General features: G+C 44.0%; 1 protein-coding gene across 1 annotated transcript in view; it reads right to left on the bottom strand.

Annotated features, from left to right (window-relative positions):
• SLC25A33 (solute carrier family 25 member 33) overlaps window positions 1-19,547 on the bottom strand; it is a 42,027-nt gene extending 22,480 nt beyond the window's left edge. The window contains exons 1-2 of the mRNA XM_034671178.1: window positions 19,357-19,547; window positions 6,075-6,254 (exon numbers count right to left, since the gene is read on the bottom strand). Of these exons, the coding sequence (XP_034527069.1) occupies window positions 6,075-6,254; window positions 19,357-19,412 (236 nt within the window). The 5' untranslated portion in view covers window positions 19,413-19,547. The remainder of the gene's footprint in view (window positions 1-6,074; window positions 6,255-19,356) is intronic.
• Between the last annotated feature and the right edge of the window lie 6 nt (window positions 19,548-19,553).

The raw sequence follows: 19,553 nt of genomic DNA, 5'->3' as shown, positions 1-19,553 counted from the left end.
CTCTCTCTCAAATAAATAAAAGGAATGAATATGGACTGCAGATTAGTTAGAAAGCAGTATATGAATATCGAATTTCTTGAGTTTGAAAACCGTACCATGGCTTTAAGAGAATACCCTTGTTCTTAGGAAATAAATGTTGAAGAACTCAGGGTAAAGGGGCATAATATGTGTAACCTATTTTCCCATGGTTCAGAACAAATTTGTATGTATACAGAGCAAAAAAAACCAAAACAAAACAAAAAAACAAATGTGGCAAATGTTACAAACTGGTGATTTGAGGTAAAGAATATAACGAAGTAATCTGTACCATTTCTGTAACTCTCCTGTTTGAAATTATTTCAAAGCAAGAAGTTATTTTTTTAAAAAAAAAAGGTATAGGTCATGGGTTATAAAAACATTAAACTCATGACGACAGCCCACAAAGTCACAGAAGCAAGTGGTGGAGTAAAGACAATTCTTGATTTCTATAAACCTAACATGCCAAATGAAGTTCCTGCACTTTGAGTGAACTTTCATACTGGCTCAAATAAGCCACTTGGCTCTTACTAGAAGCATGAGAATTTAGTGCTTTCAACTGTAAATTCTTTACTTTTACTTTCTCAAAACAGGATTGTACTTTCAAAAAGCCAAGCTCTCTGAACAAAGACTTCTTTCAAGTAACACCTTGAAGAGTATGAAAAGATTTCTAAAGGTCAGTATATTCAAACTTTTTAAAAGTTCAGATTCTGTCTGTGGTCCATTAACGTAGGGGGTGCAGAGCCAGGCCCGGGAGGCAGTTAAATACAATTAAGGGACTCTGGCTCCAGGAAGCCCAAAGCCTCTCATCTATAATGCAGTAGGGAACTTGTGTCCTCAAGTGACTCAGGCCTTTTATAAGAACGGCAGAAAGACGGTCTCCATAGCTACGCATATTAACAGTGGGCAAAAAGTCAAATCTGTTACATAATTCCAACTTCTAACCTATCTGGATGTTTACAAAACTCTTCTAGAACAATCAAGTTCCTACTATAAATGGTACGCTTTGGCTTCATAAGAAAGCATGTTAGGATCCAGACTAATTTTCCCACGGTCATTTCAACTTTGATTTAGAAAAGAAACGCAAAAGGAAATTAGGGTCTTTTTTGGAGCATTTGATTCTCTTCGCTAGTTTTAATCACATTACGCAAACTGCAGACTAATTCAAGACGAAGTTCTGATCTGAACATGAAAGTTTTTACAGGATGAGACTAGCTCACTAATACATTACTTTTCAGATTAAAAAAGTACTTGATAAAACAAAAATAAGGCACCTGAGTAGTTTACGGAATAGGAGCTCTGAGGAAAAAAAAAAAAAAGATGAACTCCTAGGATTTTTTTAAAGCAGACCCCAGAGATAAACTGATATATTAATAATCCCTATGGCAAATCTAACAGCAACAGCCTAAATATGGGGCATCTTGCCTTTTTTCTTGTTAAGTAACTACATTCAAAATGTGAAGGTTACTGGTGCTCCAGCCGAGGATTTTTCCCTAACAGGTTACCCCCTAACATTTGCATTTTGAAAAATAAACTTCCTGGAAAGCAATTCTGTTGCCTGCTATGTCGTTTAAAGTAGCACTGCCTAAAAGAGGAAGACTAGAAACAAGCTGCTTAGTTGTTTTAAGTTTTAAGTTTTCTTCACTTGGGTTTTTGGTAACCCAGTGTCTTCTAAAACTGTGAATCACAGACAACCTGATGGGTGGCTTTGTGGTATAGAGAAGAGACCTGACTCTCGTCCTCCTTTTGTTATTTACCAGATAAAAAGCCCTTTCTGTAGACACCCATCACTGCCCTTGGCTCAGCCATGTTAATGGGAGGAGGAGAGAGAGGGCTGCCGCAACCAGGGTGTGGGAGAGAGAGAGAAAGAAAAGCAGTCACGGTCTATCACAGCACCCTGAAAGCGAGCCTCCCATGCCTGCACACTCTTCTAAGTGTTGAATAACATGCTGCTTCTAGAACGTTTAACAGAGAAAGACATATTTCCCCTGCGGAGCAAGTATGCTTTCTTCAGATGAGAATTATGTTTAATAGAATATTCCCCTTTTTTGTTTTGGCCACCAAGAAACTCAGTTATAAATCTTATGTTTAAAAAGCGCAGAAGTAAAGATTATGACAGCAGCTAATATTTATTATGTACATGGTGCAGTGTGCGTGCTGAACCCTTTATATTCGGTATCTTACGACATGCCCAAATTCATCCATTCGTTCTGTTGGTACTGAATGCTTAGTACTATGTGGTAGGCAGCTTACTACATATGTAGGGACACCTCAAGGACCAAGACAAATCAAAGTTCCTATGTTCAAGGAACTTCCATTCTGGTGGGGACAGAGAGAAAATAAACACCAATATGTAAACTACACTGTATGTTGGATGGAGGGTAAGTGCCAGAGATAAAAATAGAGCAGGAAGAAGGGATGGGGCGTGAAGGGAGGGCTCAGTTTTAAATAGCATGGTCACTGCAAGGCCTTTCCGCAAAGGTGACAACTGGGCATCAGCCAGGCAGATGGCGTCCTGGTACAAAGGCCCTTCCTCAGCAGATGTTCCACTGTTCCCAGGATAAAAGGCTGAGAAGGAAAGGCCAGGGCAGCTGGGTGCGGGAGAAGTCAGAGAAGTCAGGGGAGGTGAGGGGTGGCAGCCGTGGAGAGCCTAGTGAGTGGCAAGCACAACTCTGGCTTATCCTTGGCAGGAGAGGGCAGCCCCTGGAGGGAACTGAGTAGATCTCTGAGCGGAAGAACACGCTGAGGACGCGAGAGACAGTCAGGCTGCCAGTCCAGTAATACAGGTGACATATGGTGGCCGCCGTCATGACAGCAGCAGAGAAAGCAGTGCAGAGGGGTCAGGTTCTGTACATGTTCCAGAGGCAGAGCTGGGAGATCTTCCTGTGGTGCTGTGAGACCTAAGATCTCAGGATGACTCTGGGGCTTTGGATCCAGAGGGGGAAGGACAGGGTTGCCTTTAACGGACACGGAGACGACTTTGGAAGCGGCAGGTTTGGCGAAGTTCCATTCTGCACAAGTTGCACTTCGGATGCCCAGTAAACACCCCAGCTGAGATGTCCAACAGGCAGCTGGACTAACATGTGAGGCTCAGAGGACAAACGCTGGATGCTTAAAGCCACAAGACTAAAGGTGATCCTGGAAGGGGCAGCGGGAGCGAGGGCAAAGGGTCACCCTGGGAGCCCTGGGGCCCTCCAACACCAAGAGGTTGTCCCGGAGACTCAGCAAAGGAGCAGAAGCAGCAGCTGGTGCGATGGGACTTTGAGCTGGAACCACTGCTGCTTCCACGCGAAAGGAGGAGAAGCAGAGCTTCGGGCTGGGGCGGGGCGGGGCGGGGCTGGCATCTACTCTTACCTGCTTCAAATCTGTCTTAGAAACCTATTTTAAGGTGAATATACATTGAAATGACATTGAGCAAGTCACTTAACCTCTAATTTGCATTTCTTCATCTATAAAATGAGAGTCTATAAAATAATTTCATACCTGAGCGCTGAGCTCAGGGTTCTTGTGAAAAATCAATGAAATAATACTACAGAAACGTGGTCATTTTTTAACTCGGAAACTAATAAAGATCACTTGAGAATCTTAAAAATGTATACATACATCAAGCTGAGGAAATAAAGCCTAATGAAACAGATCTTGGGTGAAAAATGCCACTTTACACTCTTCTGACAAAATATTATGACAGAAATTTTACTTTTTACTTCCATTATTCATATTTTGTTTTGTTTTGTTTTTAAGATTTATTTGACAGAGAGCGCCAGCCAGAGAGAGAGGGAACAAGCAGGGGGAGTGGGAGAGGAAGAAGCAGGCTCCCAGTGGAGGAGCCTGATGTGGGGCTCGATCCCAGAACCCTGGGACCACGCCCTGAGCCAAAGGCAGATGCTTAACAACTGAGCCACTCAGGCACCCTACCATTATTCACATTTTGATGTGAATATAGAATAGGGGGTTTTAGAAAGTATGCATGCATCGGTCACGTCTCATGACTGTGTAGCTGTGGCTGCGTGAACCAGTGACTGCTGTGGGTCCACAGGGAAAAGGAGTTGTCCTATGTGTGGTGTGGGCACTGTTCCTGTATTTTCCAAGCTGGAGAGGCTTTGTTTTCTTTGATTTACATTTTAGTGAACAATTGTCCTCGCTGGGGGAAAATATGTACATATATATATAGAGAGAGAGACAAAGAGATTTACAGGAGAATGTAAGAACATGCATCCTAAAAACTTCAACTAGAGAAACATCCCCATTTACCTTTATTTACCTTACAAGCTTGGCCCTGCTGACACTGACAATTTCTGGGTAACAGTTTCCAGTTACAGTAAATAGCTAAATCCACTAGTCATGAGCTATTTGGCAAGCACGTAAGAGGAAGTTCTTTTTGGATGTCAGTAAAGTTGGCAAATTACCTGTCTGTTTCATTATGTTCAAAGCACTTTGTGTTCCTCAGAAGAAAAGGTGTCATTTGAGACGCTGCCACTGCCTAAACATGTAAAAAGGCAAACCAGGATAGGGATGTTCCCACAGTCATGGCTTTTTAACAACATGGGCTTGTCTCTCTTGCTACTCAGATCAAAGTGTGCTTCCACGTCGCTGTTTCTCCTTCCCGGGCCTTTCTCCGGGTAGGCTTTCTGCTTTTTGTGTCTCCAAGCCCCTTGTCGGTATTTCACTGAACTGGCTGATCATCCCGGAGTCTTGGGTACCAGCCTCCTCTTCCCTAGCTAGGTTTCTGATTCTCTCACTTGGGACTTTGCCCTGAGCGGCTGGTTTGCTGTCCAGTTTTGCTCAGTAAACTCAGAGGCACTCTCACACACACATCTGGCATGGAGGCCTGAGTGACTCATTGGTAGACTTTACAAACAAAACGTGCCTAAAAATAAATTAAGCACTCTCCAATTCATTCCACCTTATCTAAAATGTGACTGAATTCTGTCCAAAGTGTTAAGTGATATGGTTATTAAGACAGAACATTTCCATTTTATTGCATCTTTTTCTAACATTTCCCAACTAAACATCCACGTTGACGAACCAGCAATGTCCTTCTTGAGCACACCCTTTTCTGGTGGTAAGTTTCAGAGATGCGAGTGTCATGTTTAGCTAAATCCAACTACTATTTATTGAGCGCCACTTTTGTATTTATTTTTTTAATTTTTTATTATTTATTTAAAGATTTGTTTTTTTTGTCAGAGAGAGCGAGCACGAGCGGGGTTGCGGGGCGGGGAGACAGGAGGGGAAGCAGGCTCCCGGCTGAGCAGGGAGCCCAATGCAGGACTAGATCCCAGGAACCTGGGGTCATGACCTGAGCTGAAGGCAGATGCTTCACCGACTGAGCCACCCAGGAGTCCCAAGATTTTTTATTTTTAAGTCATCTCTACACCTGACGTGGGGCTTTAACTCACAACCCTGAGATCAAGAGTCAGGTGCTCCAACTGAGCCAGCCAGACGCCCCTGCTGAACACCTCTATTAAAGTACACGGCGCCAAGCTGAAACTCAGGGACACTGCCGAGCGCCCTTCTGCCATTTCTGATTCTGCCTTAGGCACAGAGACTGATAAGCCAAATTCAGCCTGTGACTATTCAGCCACTTCATAAGCAAATAAAACATTTTTAATGCAGTTAAAATAACACACTAAGCAGGTAGCCTCAGTATGAAACAAATATTTAAAAAAAGATCTCACTAAATATATGTTGCAACTTTTCTATAAATGTAAAATTATTTCCGAACAGCAACTAAAAAATATCAGAATTATTTTGTCTCTATATAATGCACAGTCTTTAAAATGTCACTCCACCAACCCACAAAAGATTTTGGGCAAGAGCAACACTTTGATGCAACAATTTAAACGGATTTTTGATTTGCTTTGTTAGGTTTACTTTGTCCCTGGATGACGATCACACGCAGCCCTGCTGCCAAGGGAGGTCACAGCTCAAAGGTTATCAGTATGGAAACTGAATTCTCAAGTTTGGATAGACACTGCAAACAGAACACCCCATCTGATGGGGCTTGAAGACCTTCTGTACTCATAGTGGGGGTCAGGGTCCAGCACGGGGACTGAACTTACTTCAGAACCTGGAAGAGTCCAGGTGTCACGGGTGTTGGTCTCACCATCCCAGCTCCACTAATGGTCCCCAGATGAACCTGAGGATAATAGACTGTCCGAAGAGCTAATCTTGAAGACTGCAACCGTGTCTTAATGACTTCTAGCGGACAAGTGAAAATAGCACCAACTGTGCCCCCACACCTGTAAGAGAAGAAATCATAATAGGATCAGGAAAGCTATACTATTCCCTAGACTGGTAAGTGTGAAATTTCATTTTCCTCTATTTAGAAAAAAAGCACCTGTTTATTTCATAATTGGAACATACTAGGAGGTAAAAAGAATTTGTCCAAGTCTCAGCAGCTAAAGAGAGAATCACTGTTAACATTATGGTGCACCCTTTAGGGTTTTTATCACTGGCTTTTTAACCTCCCCTCCCCCACTTCCGTGGATGCTGTGAACGTCTCTCTGTTGCCACATCTACACCCACAGTACCTCTGTGATGGCTACGCACCAGTACTCCGTGCCGAGGCCTACCGTTTTAACCCATCAGTACTGAGAGCCATTTCCAACTCTGCTGCCACGCTGCAGGGAATATTCTGTTTTTTAAAATATTTTTATTTATTTGTCGGGGGGGGGGTGGTGGTGCAGAGGGAGAAGCAGGCTTCCCGCTGAGCAAGGAGCCCGATGTGGGACTCATCCCAGAACCCTGGGATCATGACCTGTGCCGAAGACAGCCACTTCACCGACAGAGCCGCCCAGGTGCCCCTGCAGTGAATATTCTAGACAATACATCCTTGCACAGTCAAAAGTTACTCAGGTAATGCTATTTTGAGAAATCAATGTTCAGTACAACACAGACTTCTATCAAAATATGATTAATTTGGACTCCACTGAAAATTAAGCTTAAGCTCCTTTTAAGGATGAAGTCCTCAAGCATCTCTCAGTCTCCCTGGATCAGGGTTTCCCCTAACCACACTTTACAATTTGCTCATGTCAAAATATCACCTGAATTAAAAATTTAAATATTTTTACTCAAGACAACCCACTTATTTATCCTAAAATACCCACTTTCATCTTTTTTCTCTTTTTTCTAAGTAGGCTCCAAGCCCAGCATGGAGCCCAGTGTGGGTCTTGAACTCAGGACCCTGAGATCAAGACCTGAGCTGAGTGGCACAGTCAGTTAATCGTCTGACTCTTGGTTTCAGCTCGGGCTGTGAGACTGAGCCCTACGTCCAGCTCCATGCTCAGTGTGGGGTCTGTTTGAGATTCCCTCTCCCGTCCCCCCCCAACCCCCACCCCCGGGCTCTCACATGTTTGTGCATGCTCTCTCTCTCAAATAAATAAATAAATAAATCTTAAAAACAAAACAAGACCTAAGCTGAGATCAAGAGTCAGACAGTCCACTGACTGAGCCACCCAGGCACCCCTCATCTTTTCTTAAACAATAATATCCATGAAATTGCATGTTTGATGGACTAGTTACAATTAACAATGTCAGGTACCATCTAAAACCATCCCACCACCACCACTAAATGTTTTACTCTTTGGAAAACACTGATGATCAGAACCTGTTAAGTCTTACTCTTTATATCCCTGACATCAGGACTTGCAAGTGCACAAACAGCATTTGCTAATCGAAGGAATTATTAAATTGGGATTTGAAGGACAATGTCTTTCAGGGATCTGATGAAAATAGCACACTCGGGGCGCCTGGGTGGCACAGCGGTTAAGCGTCTGCCTTTGGCTCAGGGCGTGATCCCGGCATTGTGGGATGGAGCCCCACATCAGGCTCTTCCACTATGAGCCTGCTTCTTCCTCTCCCACTCCCCCTGCTTGTGTTCCCTCTCTCGCTGGCTGTCTCTATCTCTGTCAAATAAATAAAAAAAATTAAAAAAAAAAAAAAAAGAAAATAGCACACTCTCTTGGGTCGCCTGGGTGGTTCAGTCAGTAAAGCGTCTGCCCTTGGCTCAGGTCATGATCCCAGGGTCCCGGGATCGAGTCCCACATCTGGCTCCCTGCTTCTCCCTTTGCTGCTCCCCCCAGCTTGTGCTCTGTCAAATAAAATACAATCTTTAAAAAAAAAAAAAAAGAAAGAAAAGAAAAAGAAAAGAAAACAGCACATACTCTCTGCCTTCTGTCATAGGCTCCCCTACCCGGGAGTTCCATGGAGGGAGGGGCTGTGTAGTCACATACTCTTGCACTTAGAGAGAACAGCACCTGGCAAACAGGTGGCTCAATAAAAATGATACACACCAGCACCTGTGATTGGGAAACGATTAACAACAGGAAAGGACAGGCGCTGGCAGACACAGAGTGCTTAAGTTAGCTTCCCTATGCCACCAGATGTACATGGTGGAAATCTAGAAGTGAATCTAGCACCCAGCACACACCCTGAAGTAAGGGATGAAGTAAAACTCCACGGAGTATTTTAGAATCAGGAGCCCGAAGTTCCACAGAGCAAGTAAAATAATGATAACTAAGAGCTGGACGCTATCAGTTTAAGTAATAGCATTACTGCCAATGATTATTTTATGATGGGCATTCAATCCTCCAACAAGCCTATGGGGTAGGAGCTATTATGCACCCCCAATATACCATGAGGAGTATGAATGTCAGAGAGAGAGAATGAAATGTACACCCTGGGGGAGGGTGGAGAGGAAAATAATTTTTGACTACTTAGGCAAACCTGCCTTAAAATCATGATAATACACCGTAAATTGAACTGTTTACATAGCACAGTGTTTTCTGAACTGTGGGCCAAAGCCCATCATCGACAGAAGCAATTGTGGGGGTCACAAACAGAATGGGAAGGGAGAATGGCAGGAAAGACCTGATGTGTATCCGACAGCTACCATTCAACCCTCAAGGATTTTGCCAGTAGTACTGTCTTTACTTTTTAGATGGGGAACCCTGGTCTCAATGAGGTCATACACTTTCTCAAAGTCACAAAGTGACTAAATGGCTAAATTGAGACCCAAATCCAATGTTCTTCCCACTATCCTCTTTGGGAGGATGATGGACAGATAGTTAGCTAATTTAGACTACTTACATTCACACTCTACTTGACAAATTGCTGATTTGACAGCAGGCCTTTAAAACTGTGTTTGGGGCGCCTGGGTGGCTCAGTCAGTTAAGCGTCTGCCTTCAGCTCAGGTCATGATCCCAGGGTCCTGGAATCAAGCTGAGTGGGGCTCCCTGCTCAGTGGGGAGTCTGCTTCTTCCTCTCCCTCTGCCCCTCCCAGCTCATGTGCACTCTTGCTCTCTCAGATAACGAAAATCTTAATAAATAAACAAACAAATCTCTGTATTCTTCTGCACCAAGGAGAATTTGTGAGCCTAACTGAATACTGGTCCGCCTAATTTACTAAGCACTAGAATACGTCTAAAGAAAATGGGACATAGTGGAGAGTGTTTAAAAAAAGGTAAAAATTAACTAACTCATGTCCATTCACATGAAATAAATTACCCTTACCTATTAGAAAAATAACCATGTGCTTAAAAGGTTTAATATTTAAAAACATTAGAAAACTCACACACTCCAGAGTAAGATAAAAAAAAGTATCTGAAATTTATTTATGTTCAATACCAGGATTCCACACTGCTGATAAAGAACAGAACTTCTGGGTAGTCTTTCATAAGAAAGTCAACAAGTTCAAACATGACATAGGTCAACCACCTTTGCTTTGTCCCCATGTCAGTTACATTCCTCACTCTGGCCAACCATCAACCAAATCCATACCACTGATCAAAGGATGACCCGCTGGACGGTATGCCTGCCCCACAATGCAAGTGCCCTACTGACAGCAAGGCAGCGAGCTCTCTGAGGCTGGCAGACCACACTTACTACCACGCACCCGCGTGTATGTTATACCCTGGGCCCATGGCAGGAGCGGGGGGCGGCGGTGGTGAAAAGTCTGGGCTGGCCTTCTAGACCACTCACCAGGGGACAAACTAAGGCACTCTCAGGCACCTCTTATAGAAGACAGAGTGGTGCTGCCTCAGTGTTACAAGAAATGACAAAACGGGGAAAACACGGCCAACCGTAACCAGTGTAAGAAGTAACTCTTCAGCAGGAGAGCCCCTCCCTACCTACCAGAAAACTTAGATGAGAAACAAGCAACGATTTCCAGTCATTTTAAATCATTTTTTAATTCATTAAAAAATACTTAAAGTTATTAAGCTATGTTGGATACATCGTCACCAAAATACCCAATTAGAAGGAAAGAAGTTCTAACTAAACTGAAACTTCTAGACAAAATTCTTCCTGAAATTTAAAACATTTCATAGCAGAATTTTTGTTTATTTATTTATTTTTTAAGACTTTATTTGTCAGAGAGAGAGAGAGAACGTACAGAGGGAGCGGCAGGTAGAGGGAGAAGTAGGCTCCCCGATGAGCAGGGAGCCTGATGCAGGACTTGATCCCAGGACCCCGGGATCATGACCTAAGGCAGACACGTAACCAGCTGAGCCACCCAGGCGTCCCACAGCAGAATTTTTAAAGTATCTTTCAGCTCAACTGTTTTTTCTTTCTCCATAAACCAGCATGTATAAGACGTTCATCAGTCTGGGAGTATGAATAGAAATATGGACTTCTCTGAATTGGCTTTCCAAGTTTTTCTAAAAATACTTAATCACGCTGGGTCCAAACCACTTGTGATTGTAACAAATTAGATTGTTTGTAGAAAAACGTTATCGTCAATTCTCAATTCTTTGATACAAAAACAACCTTCGTTATTAGCTTGGCTCCTTACCGTGGTCACTCAGCTCAGATAAAGCCCTGTCCACCGTGACTCTGGGCAGTAGTTATTAACTGAGCTTTTTGTGAGTCTCAATTCCAAAAAAGACATTAGCTCTGTCTGCCAGTCCTCCCCCATCTCTGCTATTCAGTTGTCCTCTACTGAATTCCCCCTTTCTTAGCAATGACACCAAAGCCAGATTTCTGGTAACTTCCAGGTCTTCAAATTCAGGCCGCTCTAAAACTTCAATCTCACATCTCATTCAAAACTTCCCCCAGCACTGCCAGCTAGAAGTATGGCTTGAGGGGTCTTGGTCTGCTCTTTTTCTTCCCTTCTTTTAAGGGTTCTCCAGGCATGAGGACACAGAGGAGTGAAGTGGTCTTATGTAATTGGCTTCTGTCTTGCTGTGGGTCCACCTGGCTCTGTGTTGTATTAATAGCCTTGGCAAATGTTATGATTTCAGTGTAGATGGTGCGCACGCCTTCTTGGAGTGGCATTCAAGCTCACTGGGAACCCCCATACTGGTCCCACCAGCAGTCCATCCTGCAATTTCTTTTCAGCCTCACCTGCCTGGGAACCCTGTGGACAGCACTAGGTGTCTTTCCTTCCTCTGGTCCCCATGCTCCTTGACACCAAACCAATGGGCCCACTAGAGTACTCTTCTATATCCGTTAGGAGGCAGCAAAATTGGCGCTTGGTGGCAAGTCACCCCCATGTCTGTCCTAAGCACACCACCCAGCTCCTTCTCATCCAGCTGGCGTGGGCTAATGCAGCAGCCTCCCAGGTACCAGTCTTTCATCCTTGCAAGGTCCTTTAATTTACAGCCCAGACCGGTAGAGACTGGGAACAGGGTACGGGATAGTGACAGCAAACCCCTCTCTCAATACTCCACGTGCCACGGTGCTGTCAACTATAACCCGTCTGCTCTGTATATACAGGCTGGGGTGAAGCAGTCAATGGCAGTCAGATTCTGCCACCTATGTCTTAGGGTAGAGTCTTCTTGGTTCAGCTAAGGGCCACAGCAGCCAGTGCACGGCCAACAGGAAAAGTCCCATCCAACATCCAATTCATGGTGACAGTATTGGCATCACGTTGCTGGGAAAGTAAGTCTGACTGGATACCAGTATTTCAGACCACGTGTGTCCAAAGTGGGGGATATATTCTGAAGTGTGTGCAATGGAATACTGGATAGAGGGGGGAAAAATTACAGAAAAAAATAAAATTTCAACTCATTTATAATCTCTACCATTTAATTTCTATTTTTTAAAATTTTTTATTATGTTACGTTAGTTACCATACAGTACATCCTTAGTTTTTGATGCAGTGTTCCATGATTCATTGTTTGTGTATAACACCCAGTGCTCCATGCAATATGTGCCCTCCTTAATACCCATCACCGGCCTAGCCCACACCCCACCCCCCTCCCCTCTGAAGCCCTCAGTTTTTTTCCCAGAGTCCATAGTCTTTAGTGGTTTATTCCCCCTTCTGTTTATCCCCTTCATTCTAATTTCTATTTTGTGTATATGCTTTACTATATATAAAATGAATTAGGTAATATAAATATACATATAAGCCGATATGCATTAACACTTTAATCATAGGACTGTGTGATCAAAGTCTGCAGAGCACTACTCTAGACCAGTAGTTCTCAACTGTGGCAGTTAGGCCTCAACCCCAATGACATTTGGTAATGTCTGGAGACATTCTTGGTTATTGCTATTGGGAGAGAAGGTACTAGCATCTAGTGGGTAGAGACCAGGGTTGCTGCTAAACATGGTACACCGGATGCACAGGAAACCACACAGTATTACCCTGCCCCTCCCCCAAACAATTATCTGGCCAAGGTTGAGAACCTCTGTTCTAGAGCAATAAAACAGACCATCTATTTGAAGGCAGTAGAACCAATGTGGAGGGCACTAAGGGTTGCCTCCCCAGCATCCATTCCCCTCCTCCTCTGTCTTAACAAGACCTCAAATTTATTAAGTCATATAGTTTGGATAATTTTGAACCCATTTCTAGTTTTAGCCCTGACTCATTTAATCAACATAATACCATCAATGTTGCCATGTCATCTGTTCAGAGATGGGCACATGATTCAGCCCAAAATAAATGGCATAATCTCCTGGGAGCAGTGACCGGTTTAGAGATGGGTGCATGTCCAAGTCGGTCCAATCAGATTAAGCATTAAGCGTAAGACTTTTCAATGGTGGAGAAACACTAGGAGCTGCTGGAAGCCGTTCCATATCCAAGCACGGACTCATCTTGGAATCATGCAGATTATTTCTGGAACAGGGGAATCAATAAGGGGTCCCACAGTAACACTGCTGAGCCATTTAAATAAGTCCTCACCAAAGCCTGTTCTCTCTCTAGAATTTAGGTATATGTGCCAATAAGCCAGTTGGAAGTGAGTTTTTATTACTTACAAACGAAAGCCTCCTAAATAAGCTTAGTCAATAAAAAAAATTTACACCCTCACTTTCCAAGAAAGCACTTACAGAATTTTACTATTATCAATAATCTTCCAAAAAGTAGTTAGGACTCATGATACTAGTAAGCTTTGTTTCCAACAGCTATGAGGAAACGCCCTCGATGTTAAGGTAATTTTGCTCCTAAGGTAATGCGGCTCTAACCACTGATGCCGGAGTTCAGAGAGAACTCTCTGTGGGGTAGTCCACTCAGTGAAACCATGGAAAGGGTTTGAACAGAGTAGCAGAAAGACCATGAACAGCAAGCCATTACATTACATGTCTGGGAGCAGTCTAAGAGTCGCTCTCTGAAATCTATTTGCCCAATTTTCTAAAAAAATCTATTACCTGGATTTTTCTGTGCCTTTTCCCACTCTTAATACTTATTCCTGAATGCCCCCCCCACTTTCTCTCATTCCTTCTTCCCAGAATTGAAGTCATGTGTTTAGTACATAAACATGGACTTAATCTTTTCTTTTTACCCACCTCAGCCTTACTTGATATACCCCCTACCCCGATGGATTAGGCTCCTCTCCTCCAGTTTATAGCAGAACAAAGCTAGACTACCACTACCACAACATACAGACTTGGATCTCTTATCACCTTTCAAAAACTAGATATTTTCAACAAGATCTGTTTTCTATATATACAGTCACTCATCTTAGGCACTAGGGCCAAGACCGATGTGCTCTTTATTTTAACTGAAACCCAGTTGGTGGTAAACTGTTTTCCAGATGCACAACTTACACGTAACTACAACATGGATTCCACCAACAAATGATACTGAGACAACCTGTGATCCCAATCTACGGAGTTCTCAGTAATTCCCCCTTTCATCTTCTAACTCTACAGTCACTACTCGAAAACACTAGTGCCTCTTTATAATTTTCTAGAATGCCTTATTTGAATACCTGGCATAGGGCTTAGAAGATTTTGATTATGCAAATTCTGTATTTACACAGCCAAAGCAAAATGCCTAGTTTCTATGCAACTAACTACCTTTTAGATTCTATTTCCTATATTCTACCTCGTTTAGAAAGAAAATTTAAATACCAACCTACGAATGAATAAAGAAACCCTATAGTACTTTCCAAACCTGAAGAGAATCATTATTTTTCACAAACACACAAATCCAAAATAATGTTACCTTATGCCAATATAGTTTCAGCAAATCTTCATGTAGACCCATGTTCACAACTCATAATCAAAGTACCGCTTCTCTTTATTTGGGACAATTTAACAGGCCACATAAATCTAAAGGCCCAGATAAGACACACACTACCTTTTATTCACTTAGTTAATCATTAAACAAGTATTGTTTAAGCATCTGTAACAAGTGTTAACACTGTACTTAAGATGTACCAACGATGAAAACAGACATGGCCGCTATTATAGGAAGCTTACTGCTGGCGGGACTCTTTCATACAAACATCACACAGCATTTAAAAATGGTTGTCACATATAAAAAATACACCGATGAAATAAAAGTCAACTTAGATTCCTGATATACATAAGCCCTATATAAAATATTATGTGCACACTATACTTGTCTTACCAAAATTTCTTAAAGCATTTCAGTTAAGCCTTGCATCTTCTCTGCCTTGCTCCCCTGGCAAATACATGGACATGAGACTAACACTCCCAAAGTAACCATTAGCTGACACAAATTACATTTGTAGAGACAAGCACAGTACAGAAGTGTACCAGGTGATAGGTGTCCATAATGGGGGGAGGGCACGAAACACTGAATCTTGAAAGTATCTTGGATTATGTATTTTAAAACCTTAAAGACATACCATGTTCCCATAAAATACATTTTAAAAGCTATGTGAGGGGCGCTTGGGTGGCACAGCGATTAAGCGTCTGCCTTCAGCTCAGGGCATGATCCCGGTGTTGTGAATCGAGCCCCACATCCGGCTCCTCCGCTATGAGCCTGCTTCTTCCTCTCCCACTCCCCCTGCTTGTGTTCCCTCTCTCGCTAGCTGTCTCTATCTCTGTCAAATAAATAAAATCTTAAAAAAAAAAAAAAGCTATGTGAGTATATTTGATGACAAAAGAAAAAATCATGCCACAGAAATAGCACAAAAGCATATAATCCATGTGTCTACCTTCAACTCCAGTCCAGCTTAGCCCAGCTACTTCAGGTGCTGAGCAAGTCTACTAAGTTGTCACCTGGCTGTCACTACTGTTCAGCAGGTGAAGGGTGTCACTAACACTACATGGACTACCAGAACCCCAAGACATTTGAGAAGGAAAGTTTAAAGAATTTTTCTATTTTTTTTTTAAAGATTTTATTTATTTGACAGAGAGAGAGACAGCCAGTGAGGGAGGGAACACAAGCAGGGGGAGTAGGAGAGGAAGAAGCAGGCTCCCAGCAGAGGAGCCTGATGTGGGGCTCGATCCCAGGACTCTGGGATCACGCCCTGAGCCCAAGGCAGATGCTTAACGACTGAGCCACCCAGGCGCCCCCAGAATTTTTCTTAACAGACATAAGGTCTAGTCCCAGAAGGGCTACTTCAGAGGATTTCAGTGTCTCTCTGAGAGAGCCTGAACAGTAGAAAAGGGGGCACCTGGGTGGCACAGCGGTTAAGCGTCTGCCTTCGGCTCAGGGCGTGATCCCGGCGTTCTGGGATCGAGCCCCACATCAGGCTCCTCTGCTGGGAGCCTGCTTCTTCCTCTCCCACTCCCCCTGCTTGTGTTCCCTCTCTTGCTGGCTATCTCTATCTCTGTCAAATAAGTAAATAAAATCTTTAAAAAACAGTAGAAAAGGAACTCAAGAAAGTTTGAGTATGTTTTTTATTTTGACAACAATATTGCCCAGATTTTGGGACAGGAGGGAAGAAAGAAGAAAACAGCAGAATCCCTAAAGATACTAAAAATCAACATCAAGTGAATGGTGTTTGCTGATGAAGAAGTAACACACCCTAAGAACTGGTTACGAAAGTGCTGGGAGGTATCAGAAGCCTTAAAAATGTGTTTTGACTCAGTGACTACACCATTAACGGTTGATCCTAAGGAAGTAATCAGAGAAATACACCGGTACCTGTAAGGATATCCAGTTATATATGTTGGCAAGAAATCAGAAACGAGATTAAATACAAATTATGTCATCAGAATAAGTTAGGCAGCCCTATCATAAAACTAGTATAACATCCTCACTCCACATTCCAGTCCCTGGGCTTGGAAACTGTTTGCCTTCTTCATTGTAACCACTGAACAGCAAGGATTGATTAAAGGTATACTTAGAAAATTCACTAGCATGATGCCATAATGTCTTCTAAGAAGAAAGCAATTTGAAGACTAGGAGCCTATTTTAAAAGTAGCTATGGAATTACATTTGGTACATACACACATGCATAGAACCTTTTTTTTTTTTTTAAGATTTTATTTATTTGACAGAGATAGCCAGCAAGAGAGGGAACACAAGCAGGGGGAGTAGGAGAGGAAGAAGCAGGCTCACAGCAGAGGAGCCTGATGTGGGGCTTGATCCCAGAACGCCGGGATCACGCCCTGAGCCGAACGCGGACGCTTAACGACTGAGCCACCCAGGCGCTCCCATAGAACCTTTCCTAAAGTGCTTTTTTTAGGTGTTGATTTGTGGGTGGTTTTTCCTCCAGTTCACTTCAAGGGTAACAGTGTTGAAAAGATGACTATTAGAGATTAAAAGAGTATTTTTGCCTTTGCAAAGAGCCCAAGAAACTGTCTTTAAAAAAAAATTTTAAGAATTTTTAAAAGACTAGGAGTAGTTTGGGTGTAGTTTTTATTTCCCAGGCTCTAAAATTAATTTTCAACGACTCCTAAGCCTCTTACACCTGCTAAAAATCATTATTCAGTATTAATTAGTGATAGCATTAAAAACTTGCTTGATGTTAGTTTCCAATGGCTATTCAACAAACAGGAGAAATATGACAAATCTACAAACAAAGGGCTCTGACTTCTTTTCAAAGACCGTGAATTTCAGTTTGCTGGAAAGATGCCAGCGTAACAACAGTGGGAACTAGTTACTTAGAGCAAAGCAGTGCGTCTGGCATCGGACCAGGTGGGACCACTGGGTTTACTGATTTTGAACTATATGATATACGAAGCACTCAATACTTAGCTCCTTTTAATGCTCTTCCCTAAAAGAAATGGAAGTGATATATTCTAGGCTAGTGGGAATGAATCAAAATCCAATTTCAGAGTACGGAAAGCATCCTGTTCAAAGATTTATTTTCTTTCCTGAGTATCTGCAAGTAATCCTGAGCTGCTGCTGAAGAAGGAACCTATTAAATACAAATGGCTTCAGGCACCACCTAATAAACCCTGTACATTCTAATCAGTCCCGGCTACTGCAGTTTTCCCCCATCACAAGTTAAGAGGCTGCTGCTCAGTAGTGAATTAGCAGCCAGAGGGCACTGTGAAGGGCGGGTAGGGAGATTTCATCAAGACAGGGCAATGGATTATGCAGCAAGCCTCACGGAGGCTGCTCCCGAGCAGGTAACTCTTATTAGTCTGGAATACAAAGAATTTTTTAAAAGCCCACCTCACTTACAACATGGAATCATAATCATGGAGTATAAAATCATTTTTAAGTTACCCTTCTTGGCTTGAGAAATGACTAACGCGGCCAACTTGTTTACAATTCCCCAGAATGACCAATTAATATACTGGATTAATTTAGGAATGCTTCCCCCCTCCCCTGTGACTTTCAGGAAACACTGGGAGATGAAGTGAAAGGCTAAAGAGGGAATGACAGGGAAGAGATGAATGAGAAATTCTCCCTATGTATGAAGCACCAAATTTTTGGTTGGAGAAACAGAGTGGGTGATCACCTACAATTAGAAGTACAAACACTTTCATCATAGTTATTTTGCAGGTAAGTTCTCAACCATTACTCATTTGTAATAAAGAACATACCTCAGTCAAAGCTGCATTTAAAATACTCAAGATGATAATTCAGAATACATTCTATTTTATGCAGAATGTCCTACACTTAAAAAAAATTGCTGTGCCAGGCTTGTGAGGTCCTCAAATAAGACAAAATACCTGGAACACTCCAGAAGGAACCAAAGCCACTGGCTGTATTAAAAGAAAATTACTAATACTCATTTTCACTACTATTTTCTCCAGAAACAAAAAGTCAGCTCCCCTCCTAAACCCCCTACCACCCAACTTCCCTAAAAATGCGTTGTCGCCACTGAAAAATACCAGGTGCATGATGATCAAAAAAATGCAGCTCTCAAACACAGGGCACATCTTAAGGTGGATGCGTCCACTAGCAGGTGAGAGGCATTTCTTTTAAGATTCACTTATCTGACAGAGAAAGACAGGGAGGGAGCGAGCGTGCAGAAGCAGGCAGGCAGCAGCAGAAGCAGACTCCCCGCTGAGCAGACAGCCGGATGTGGGGCTCCATCCTAGGGCTCTGGGATGACCACCTGAGCCGAAGGCAGACGCTCAACCAACTGAGCCACCCAGGCGCCCTGAGAAGCATTTCAACACACCTTCCTGACCTCATCCCCTACCCCCCCACGTCCCCCAGTTGCCCTCCCACAGGTTGCTTGCTGGCCAGCATCACGGTTCGCCAGCGCTTTCCAAGCCCCTGCCGAAGTCCAACACCCGCAGCCCTCCAGACTGTCTGAACTCGCCGCTGCGCTACCCCGAGAAAGTCCCCCTCCCCCCAGGATTCACGAGACTGCCCAGGGCCTTCGGAAAGAGGCCCTGATGCACAATCCAGGCAGAAGGACAGCCGAGTGCAGTACGACCAAGGCGGCCAGCTGAGAGGATGTGGGGCGGACCGAGCCACAGTGGCCAGGCAGGACCGCCCCCGAGCGACACTCGTCATATCAGCCTCTAATTGTTTAAATGGAGAAAAAGCAGGAGACGCCGCGTGAGAGAATGGGCGTGGGGGCGCGGCGGGCGCCGGGTAAAACCAGCCTCCGGGGATGCGGCCCGGGGCAGGGGAAGGCCCGTGCCCCCGGGGCCTCCCCACACCGGTGGGACTTCCTCCTCCGGGAGCCAGCGCTCCCGCCCAGGGGAGGGCGGTAAGCCGCCGGGGCGCCCGAGGGCGCGGGGTGGGAGAGCGGGGTCGGGGTAGGGGGCGCGGGGTCCGCCCAGGACGCTCACCCGCCGGCGAAGAGGTGAAGCAGCGTGTTCTCCTTCTGCTGAGTGCCCGTCGCCATGGCCGCGCCGGCTCCGCCGCCGCCGGGTGCCGCGGGCACGAGGTCGCTGGAGGGATGCGCGAGAAGGCCCGCTCCGCTCGCCCCGCTGCCCTCAGGCGGCTGCCGGCGCCGCCTCCATACGCGCGCGCCCCGACACCCTGC

The sequence above is a fragment of the Ailuropoda melanoleuca genome, chromosome 11 (assembly GCF_002007445.2).
Source record: "Ailuropoda melanoleuca isolate Jingjing chromosome 11, ASM200744v2, whole genome shotgun sequence".
Lineage (NCBI taxonomy): Eukaryota > Metazoa > Chordata > Mammalia > Carnivora > Ursidae > Ailuropoda > Ailuropoda melanoleuca.
This window is presented reverse-complemented; position numbering and strand designations above follow the sequence as displayed.